Raw genomic sequence first — 10841 nt, 5'->3', positions numbered from 1 at the left:
ATTTTATGTTAAAAGTCAAAACAATTCATATATTAAAAAATATGTTTCAAAACAAGTATGTGTTCAATATTCATGTAAGAATCATTTGAACATTTCTTCTTCAAAAATACTAAATAAAATCACACAGCTACTGACGGGGTACAGTTGTTTTTGTTTACATACACATATATATGAATTATAGTGATAGTTGTAACTGAATAAGGAAAGGTTGAATCATCATTTGAGATGAGTGCATAATACATAGCTGACAAATAATCGCGAAACATTGCAGAGAACAATGCACAATTTTAAAGTAACGATCAAGTCTGTGTTTTCTTACGTACACTATCTGGGTTTTAGCAGTCGATTTTGCAATTACATTCGATGAATGTTCGACAAAACATTAGCATATGATTAGATATAGGGCGTGAGGGGGCCCTCTTCTGCTCTACTCCTGCACTGTTATTTACTATAACAAGAAGCGTATATACATACATACATATATACATATGTGTAACGATATGCGATGCAGATGCAGAGAATGTGGAGATGTTGTTACATCATACACATTTATGTATGTACTCTTCTTTAAGTGATATATGAAGTCAATTAAAAATGTAGATTGCCAATTTAACTATTCGATTATATTGTTATCACGATACATAATATCTTTGACAACAAAGAGTGGAGTTCCGCGTTTGGACTAGTATCTAATAAAAATGCAAATAAAGATACTACACCTTAAACTAAAATCATATATGTATATAATTTTTTTTTTTAATTTAAATTGCGCTGTTTTATTAGGATGCGCCAGTTTTACCGGGTAGAGGGGGTGGATGCTTAACTCATTTAAACAAGGGTCTTGAAGCTTGCATTGGAGCACAACGCAAAAACACTTATGGGGATATTTACACGATGATACGAAAAGGAAGTTATTCCTAAGATAGGGACTAGTGATAGCACAGAAGGTAAATAAAGCAGCAGGAGAACCGTCGTGTGAGAATTCTTATTGCCCACTATGAATGATTGATACAATGGGTAAAATCCTCGATAGGATAATCTGTGTCCGAAAAGAAAGTCACCTTGAAGGGGAGGCCTGCAGCGTATTCAACAACAAATACGGCTTCCGCAGGAAACGCTCTACCCTTGACGCAATTAAGAAGCTCAGTTTCAGAGAGTACATGCATAGGTACGGTCATAACAATGGAGTTACTTAGTTCTAGTATGATAGCAGGACCAAAAATGCAGAGCATATACTTTTCTACTGTTTGAGACTTATGTACAACAGAGCGGAAGGATCTGGAGATGGAAGTGGCAGGCCGAATAACACCAGATAATAATTGCAAATAAGCTAATGGGCCCTGCGATGTAATGCTTAGCGGCGCAAGGCCTTTCCACAAAGCTACAAATAGTAAAAGCTTTATGGTGTTATGAGTTACATTTTGTGTTTCACGCTATTTAAATACACTACAATAAAGATTTTTAGACTCAAACATAATTTTTTTAATTGCAAAATATATAAACTATATCAGAAAGCACAACAGCAATTTTTTAAACGAAAAATTAATAATACAATCCAAATTTAAGGTAACGGAGTTCTCACTGGGTGCCCTTTGTTTCGTGCTCACTCACATAGTCACAGTTCCTGTCATGACGAACACTGCCATAAACGAAAGGTTTTTACATCATTCATGATCCGCAAGGTTAACTTACCACAGTGCCTCAGCCAGTCTGTTCGGCATTCGAAAATTTAATTATACGATTATACAGTTTTTTATTATAATTATTTTTTTCAATTATACGGTTTATACGAAAAATTTAACTTGTATTCAACTTCTTTCACAAAAAGATCGAACAAAATGCGATGGCTATCAAATGCTTCGGGAAAACGTTTCTCTTCATTAGTGGCTCTGACGAAATTCTTACCGTTGTCGCTACGAATTCTCACAGGTATACCGCGACGGTTGATAAAACCTAAAATTACAAGAATACATGCGTCTATTGAAAGCTCGGCAGCAACTCCTAGGTGAATCGCTCGCGTAGTTCTTCTTTACTTTCGTAGACACCGCTTACGCGATTATAGCCGATTTAACAACAGCGCACCAATCGTGGCGCCAATTGGATATTCCAGACGTAGCCAGGTCCTTCTCCACCTCCTCCTTCCAAAGGAGTGGAGGTATTCCTCTTCTTCTGCGTCCCCCGGCGGGTACTGCGCCGAATACTTTCAGAGCTGGAGTGTTTTCGTCCATTCGGATAACATGACCTAGCCAGCGTAGCTGTTGTCTTTTAATTCGCTGAACTACATATGTCAATGCCGTCGTATATCTCATACAGCTCATCGTTCCATCGAATGCGATACTCGCCATGGCCAAAGCGCAAAGGACCATAAATCTTTCGCAGAAATTCGTAGATGTTGTCATCGTCCAAGCCTCTGCACCATAGAGCTGGACGGAAATAATGAGTGACTTATAGAGTTTGGTTTTTGTTCGTCGAGAGAGGACTTTACTTCTCAATTGCCTACTCAGTCCATAGTATCACCTGTTGGCAAGAGTTATGCTGCGTTGGATTTCCAGGCTGACATTGTTGATGGTGTTTGTACTGGTTCCTTAATAGACGAAATTATCAACAACTTCAAAGTTATGACTGTCAACAGTGACGTGAGAGCCAAGTCGCGAGTGCGACGACTGTTTATTTGATGGCAGGAGATATTTCGTCTTGCTTTTGTTCACTGCCAGATCCATTTGCGTTGCTTCCGTGTCCAGTCTGGAGAAAGCAGAACTAACGGCGCGGGTGTTGAGGCCGATGATATCAATATCTTTCGTCAATATCTTACGTCAGTTTACACAGCCGTATTAGTTTTGCCGGTATACCGAATTCGGACTTTGCGGCATAAACGCAGCTCCTTTTCGTGCTGTCGAAAACAGCTTTGAAATCGACGAAAAGGTGGCGTGTGTCGATTCTCTTTTCACGGGTCTTTTCCAAGATTTGGCGTATGGTGAATATCTGGTCGGTTGTTGATTTTCCAGGTCTAAAGCCCACATTGATAAGGTCCAATCAGTTTGTTGACGGTGGGCTTTAATCTTTCACACAATACGCTTGTTCGAGCTTTATACGCGATATTGAGGAGGCTTATCCCACGGTAGTTGGCGCAGATTGTGGGTTCTCCCTTTTTGTGGATTGGGCAGAGCACACTCAAATACCAATCGTTGGGCATGCTTTCGTCCGGCCATATTTTACAAAGAAGCTGATGCATTCTCCTTATGAGTTCTTCGCCGCCGTGTTTGAACATACCAAAGTTTATAGAATCGGTCAGTCCCGAGAAAAGGGATTTCACAATAAACTAGGCGGTACAAGCCCATTGTCCAATTTTTACGCGCGCCCCTATAAAGCCTTATCATACCATCCTGGCGGCAAATTTTTGGGTCTCTGGCGCATTTAGTTCTTCATTTATCGTTCTTTTAACAGTTTAGAACAGTACCGTTAAATGGGAAGTGAATTTCCATTTTCGTAAAGTGGAGTTCTTATAATATTCACATTGAGCGAACTTTGTTGTTATAGCTTAAGTGATTTAGGAGATACATACATTAAACCTATTGGAGGGCGGGGTCACGCTCACTTTTTCGAAACTTTTTTCCCACAGGTGCCTCTAGCTACTGCGATCCCCTGTGCTAAATATGAGTTTTATATCTTAAGTTAGTACTTTGTTATGGCACTTTATAGGTTTTCGGTTAATGGCGATCTTTGAACTCGAACTTTTTTCTACGAAGAAACCTGCATACCAAGTTTCGCGAAGATGTCTCAATTTTTACTCAAGTTACAACTTGCACGGGCGGGCGGACGGACAGACAGACAGTCAACCGGATTTCAACTTTTCTCGTCATATAACGCTATATCTACCTCGATTAGTTTTAGGTGATATGTACAACCATTAAGTGAATACAACTACAATACCCTGTAGCAACTGGTTGCAAGTGTATAAAAAGTACGTGTCACGTTGTTTGTCCGCGATGGACTCCTGAACTACTGAACCGATTTTAGTAAAATTTAGCACACTGTATCCAGTTCGAACCAACTTAGAAAATAGGATAGTAAAAACAATTCATAAATAAAAAATACAGTGAAAGCTCTATTAAATAGATGCTCTGCTAAGCGGACAACTCTATTAACTGGACAGAAAGGCTGGTAACCAGACGTTGAGAAATCAGCCTTAAATTCGTTATTTTTTCCAAATAAATTTATTTGTGTAAACATATTCAAAATTAAACCTCAAGTACAATTCCTTGAATTCTTATACTGACAAAAACGTTTTCTGTATTGAATAGTTTATTTATATAATAGTATAAAATGTATACCAAAGCAACGCGAGTTACATTCCTAGACTCTAAACATATAGTAATAGTATATATGTATGTATATGGTAAACACTTAATATCGTACTAATATATAATTGGGTTCCACATTAGGCTTACTTGTGGAATAAGAGAGAGAGAGAGAGAGAGATTATTTCAACTATGCTAACTCAACTAAAATCATAAATATATATATAGTATATGGTATATAGCTAATACTCGTATCGAACGATAAAACAGTTAATGCTAATACTAGAAGCGAACTAACAATTAGTACAGGTTTGCATTAGAATAATTAGTAAGTAGACTAATAAGAAATGTAAAGAAAGGCAGTCTTAAGATTCACCTGAATAAAGAAGGACGTCAAAGCTTAAGCTTTTAATTCAGACCATTTCATTTCTTGCGCGCTGCGGCAGATGTTGATCCTGCTGTTGACACCATTGATTCCACCGGTCGGTTGAAATATGCTTCAATAGCAATTTTAGTCGAAAAATTTCGCGTCACTTGACGATTTATGGCTCTGGCTTCAATAATGGGCATACACAATGCTTCAGCCAAACTGCGCAGGATCTGCTTACGCTTGTTGTTTGTTCTCCAAGGCAACATAGGGTTATTCAAATCGTAGACAATGTAGGCTGCAAGAGCTGTAATGTCCAACATGTTGAAGAACATCGCTAGTGGGTATCGTTTTGTTTGTCTTTGTGCTGGATATTCCGCAAACATTTTGTCCATTCGATCAACACCACCTTTGGGACGATTATAATATTCAATTATTTCAGTTTTCCCACTGTCAGCTATTTCAGCATCATTATGCATGGTCGAAAGCAAAATTACTGCTTTATTTTTTTTGGGAACATAAGAGCACATTATTTTTGAAGACAAATGTCGTTGAACCAATTGTCTTGTTTTTGTTCTGCTTCATTTCTTGAGGAATATATGATTTGTTTTTGCGCAAAGTTCCAACGATCGTCAGTTTTCAGGTGAGAAGCTGTTCTGCAACTGGCAAGGTCGTAAACAAATTGTCCATTGTAATGTTTCGGCCACTTCCTTGGTATTTGACAGACAAATCCTTCACCACTCGTTCGCCTTGGTTCGTTTCCCTACCAGTTTCTGCTTGGCCAGTATATATTTGTCCATGCAGTGGATATGCATTTGTGGCATCGCAAATCCACCAAACCTTGACACCATATTTAGCAGGTTTTGACGGTATGTACTGCGTAAACCGTGTGCATCCACGGTAAGGAAATAATTGTTCATCAATCGTCAAGCATGAGCTGGGCTTGTAATGTGCAGCAAGATTATTGTTCATCATCGTCCACAACTCACTGATCGGTGCTGCTTTATCAGTTAGTAAGCGTGTTGCACGAGTGTTTTTATCGTCAAATCTTAGGAACCGCAATATCGAACAGAAACGGTTGACTCCCATTGTGGCGCGATATAAAGGATAGTTTTTGACGCTCCATAAATCTCGAACATGTTCTCCATTGCTATGGTTCGCACCAGTCATAATAAGTATGCCAAAAAATGCATACAGCTCTGTTATTGACACAGGCGTCCATGACTCAGGAGTTGTGTTTGGATGCGCATTGTTGTAAGCATTATAAGTTTCTTTTGATAACTTATTTGTGTGGCGCATAATTATATCAGCCATTTCAACGTTCATGAAACATTTGAATGTTTGCTCTATTGACAACATTTCAGGGCATCTAGCTGGTCCAGAACGTTCTCTTATAATATTTTGTCTAAGTATCTGACGACTTACATTTGGTTCTTTCATCCACTCAGTACTATCACGTGCAACGAATTTTTCGGCACTAGCAGGTAATTCATTATTTTCTTCTACTTCTTCATCGTTTTCTTCATCATCCTCACAGTCCGCATAATCAGTAATACTTCTGCGGCACTTTGCGAAACTTCAGCATCGTCATCAGCAATTTCAATGTCATTGATTTTAATTTCTTCTTCATCTTCTGAGTCAAAGTCATAGGAAGCGTCATCGTCACAAATTTCATCAAATAAAGATTGTATATATGATTCTCGCTGTTCCTCAGTTAGCCTGCATAATAAAAAAAAATTAGTATATGTTTACATTGCTGCTTATTTTACATTTTTTACCTTCAATATGCTGCATTTGATAAACATTCGTTTCTTCTTGAAGTCATTTCGTATCCAGTTATTTATAGTTTCAGTTATATTTATTTTCACTTATATTTTCACTTCTTACACTTTTGAGCACCAAAACAATAATGAAAATATCAACAGGCAGCATTTATAACAACACCTCGTGTGAAAACAACCCTTGCAGCTGCATATAAAATACAAAAACCAGTTATACCAGTGTATTTGCTACCTACGTACCCATACCTTGCGCGACCTTTTTGCACATATCTTTTGAACCAGGTAGATTATTATTAAAAACCAAAATGTGTATTCGTTGTTTCTCTACAAGTATATTATTATAAATTATATTATTTTGTTTTGCATTTATCAGGACAACAACAGAAACAAAAATCCACTGTTGTATGTCCTGACTTTGTTTGCCCATATCGCTGGAACCAGTAGGAATATTCGAATGAAACAAAAGTCAAAATACTTGTTTTGTATTAAAATATGAATTAAAAAAAAATATCATAGAAATCGGTTGAATAAGCATTAAAAAACCGCAAGATAAGGTCCCAGGTGTGTGTTTACGTGGTATTTTCTGGGTGTGTGTTCTCGGGATACATATGTACATACATATGTTTAAACGCTCTAAAAGCCTTTTAGAATTTGTTTGCATTTTCCATTAAATGCTTCGTTTTTGAATCAACAAATTTAGAGGCATGTATGGTAAAAGATTTACCCGAGAAGCAGAAAGAGAGGTGTACCACGTGAAAATAAAAAGACATAATATTTTACACTACTACTAATATAAAAGTAGATATGCTTTTATGATAATTCATATCCTATATTTTGCATAAATAGTACCCAGAAGTCGTTTTATGTAGATCGGATTTTTCCGAATTTCGCAACTCCCTGCCACTTTCCTCGGATTGTGCGGATTTACACTACGGCAGTGTTGGCAGCACTGGGCGTCGGGCGGGTATGTTCGACGTGATATATTTTAGTTAGCATGAATGCCAGAATAAAATAGAATTGACGATTAACTGTTGGAACCAACAAAAATGCGAAATTCGTATATGGCAGAATGTTTTGGTAACAATCTACTGCTTGCGGTTTGTGCAGCAGACTCATTTGTATTGCTTAATCGAAAGCTATAAGTAAAAAGTTGTAAGTTCGCGTTAAGTTGTTTGAATAAGAAAAAAGATAATTGTATATTTAACAATCCAGTGGTCGAATTCAAGGGTAAGTTACAAAATTTACGATTTATCGATAAATCCGTTACAATTTGTGTCAGAAGTGGGATTGTCAAATAAATGCCCAAGGAAATATTTAGAAAATTTTATTTTAGAAAATGCCAAAGTTTAACGGTCTGAAATTTCTACAGGGATACACTGAAAATACCGAAGTTCAAAATGCCGACACATCAAAATACCGACAAATCAAAACACCGACAAATCAAAACACTGACAAGCCAAAATGCCGACATGTGAGAAATTTTTTATCTTTTCCGCCCTTATTTCTTTCGAAGCACAGAAAGAGAATTCTACCGACTAAGGGTTATGATCCTGAGCGTGTTCGTGGATGTACGGATATGCGAGGTGAATTCACAAATAGCAGAGGTGTCCTTACGGATTTCCGAAGAACAAGATAAAATTAAAGCTGAAATGGATAAGTTGAAAAAGCTACAATTATATCGGCCAACTATGTCAATAGCCGCTGCCTAGGTAGGCACAGTTCCGTTTCATGTTTTTTAAGCTTCAAATCGGAAAGACGGCATCTAAAAATAATTAGAACGCTGAAGATAAAGTATCAGCGTTGTTCGTTGCATTAAAAGAATTTGCAGCAGATTTATTACAAACAATTCCAACTGCGAGTTGAATGGTTATGAAACGTTTATGAGTGCTTTAGAAAGGCAGTATAGAATTGAACACATTTGAAAAGTCGTCGTCAGAAAGTCAATGAGTCTCTGCAGGAGTTCTCAATAGAGAGTGATAGTGAGGTTAGCTCACCAAGCTTATGCGCATAAGAAAGTACTAGGAGTTCATCGAGGACACACAAATTCAGACCTACGTTAATTGAATTATTGCTTTCATAAACTGTTTCCTATGCTCTGATACAGGAAAGTGTTCAGCAATTAGAAATAGAAGATAACACCTACATAAGTGAGCCAATTACTTGAAAAAGTTAAAGAACAGTTTCAAAAAGTACCGGAAAGATCTACAGAATCGCGTAGTAAAAATCACCATCATCACCATTATCACCAATGCTTCAATTGCGGAAAAAGTAGTCATATAGTATGCAACTTTAACCAGCCCAATAATTCAGTTGTATGTAAACGCAAAGCTGAGGAAGATCGAGCAAATGTCAAATTCAACCAATCGTTAAAATACCGTTTTTTCTCCATTTCACAAATAACCAGGAATACGAGTATCGTTATCGCTAGTAGATGTGTAGGCGGCAAAAATTGTATACTAACTCTGAATATGGGCGCGTCACATTCCATCATAATATATAATAAAGAAGGAAGACCATTAGCTGGGGTAAAGTTGCGTACTGAAACTAAAGAAAAAGTAACGTGCGAGATCTTATTTGGAAAGGCAACCATGGTACAATATGTCATAGCGTCGATGAAGTTATAATTAGAGTAGACTTTCTTGCAAAGAATAAACATTTTCATGGACAACAGTGTTATGGAATTTGTGGGTTGTTGGGACCACAATAGGAGCTACACCAAACTTACTAAAATCCTAACTATGACTGGGCAAAATAAATGTGTTCAAGTAAGAGTACTTAATGGTACTTGTTGAACTTGTAAAAAAACAAGATGGCAGCGTAAGGTTCTGTGAGAACTGTAAAAGTTGAATTAACGTTTCTGCCAGCTTTGAGAGAGTCCAAGACCACGTTTTAAACTGATTTCACTTAAAGACCTGTTTAGTGTACCTCGGCGATATCATCGTTTTGGGTAAAAGCTTCGATCTACATCATAGGAACTTGGAAGATGTTTTTTAGCGGATAGCTTGTGTTGGACTAAAGCTGAACCTGAGGAAATGTTCCTTTTTCAAAAAAGAAGTAAGCTACTTAGGACACATAATTACAACGGCACAGAAGGACGAAAGACAGAGGAAGTAAGGCCACTCTTAACATTTTATATTAATTACGGAGCTATTTTGAACTATGTACTTATTGTTGATGATTGGTTTCAAATTTTGGAGGCCTAGCTTGTAGCTTACGTGAACTCACTAAAAAGAACAGAGTTTTTGACTATAATAAGGAACTGGAGTGGCTTTCCAAACTCTTAAAATTCGGTTTAGTACCGATGTCAGCAAATCCGTACCCCGGGTCAGCGTATATTTTGGATACAGATACTAGTTGGTATGGAGTAGGAGGCGTTTTTTCACAAATCATTGACAGGCATGAGAATTTGGTGGCGTATTATAGTCAGACAATAAGCACGCCAGAAAGGAATTATCATGAAACTCGGAGGGAGTTACTAGTATTGGGAAAGTATACTTTCTTAAGTACTAAATGGCCAGCGTTTACAAGTCAGGACAGATTATGCAGCATTAAAGTGGCTTCGAAAATTCAGGAACCCAGAAGGACTGTTGGCACATTGGATTGGGATCCAATGTTGCAACATCGCAAAGGTAGTAGTTATGGAAATGCGGATGCGATGTCTCGTCGTTCCTTTAGTTTGGAATGCAGACATTGCTTAACAGCTTAGGTCAAAAATGTCATTATAAATATCCGATCAGATAACATTAGACTGGATTCCGGAGGAACTACAAAAATGTCAACAAAACGATCCAGAAGTTGAATTCGTTAATGCGTAGAGTAGAGATGAAAAAACGTCCAGTTTCAGTCTTAATGTATTACAAAATTCAAATCTCGATCATTCGCTATGGAAGAAACAGCTGCGAAAAGCCCAGTCGGACAGGCATATTGAGCACAATGAAAAAGTTTAAAGGAGCTGCTTGCTTTCTTGCATCACGAGTGGGCAAAGCTCCCGAGAGCTAATGAAAAGTACGGACGTAAGATTTCTCGAAATTTTCAACGAGCTACACAACGATCCAAGTGGAGAATGCATGGAATCACTAAAACCTTGGAGGAATTAAAACAACGATGTTATTTGGTTGGTTGTCGTCAATCAGTTAAGGTGCAGAGTGCATTGCAACTAAAGAACCAAGATCCAGCGTTTCCTACCACTGAATTAGGAAATAGTTATGTTTTGAATATTAGTCATCATTAGTCGTAGACTATTTCAGCAAATGGCTCGAGGTATACGCAATTCCTAACCAAAAGGCAGCAACATTAGCGGATATTTTCATCAACAATTGGATATCGAGATATGGTATTTAAAGCAGATTTTTTTAAGTTTAAAAGAACGAGATTTTCTATTTCTTTTAATTTACA

At 37.5% G+C, this 10841-nt stretch overlaps 1 protein-coding gene across 1 annotated transcript; it reads right to left on the bottom strand.

The window, feature by feature from the left end:
- Window positions 1–4721: 4721 nt before the first annotated feature.
- On the bottom strand, window positions 4722–5144 carry LOC120779842. The gene has a single exon (XM_040112205.1). It carries the CDS (start codon window positions 5142–5144, stop codon window positions 4722–4724), a length of 423 nt encoding a protein of 140 aa, XP_039968139.1.
- Window positions 5145–10841: the final 5697 nt, after the last annotated feature.

This window comes from Bactrocera tryoni, unplaced genomic scaffold (genome assembly GCF_016617805.1).
Source record: "Bactrocera tryoni isolate S06 unplaced genomic scaffold, CSIRO_BtryS06_freeze2 scaffold_11, whole genome shotgun sequence".
Lineage (NCBI taxonomy): Eukaryota > Metazoa > Arthropoda > Insecta > Diptera > Tephritidae > Bactrocera > Bactrocera tryoni.
Note: the sequence above shows the minus strand (reverse complement) of the source record. Positions and strands in the feature narration are given on the sequence as shown.

Bases quoted from the DNA above. Each gene is read 5' to 3' on its own strand.
- LOC120779842 (XM_040112205.1), bottom strand. From the start codon at position 5,144: ATGCATAATGATGCTGAAATAGCTGACAGTGGGAAAACTGAAATAATT.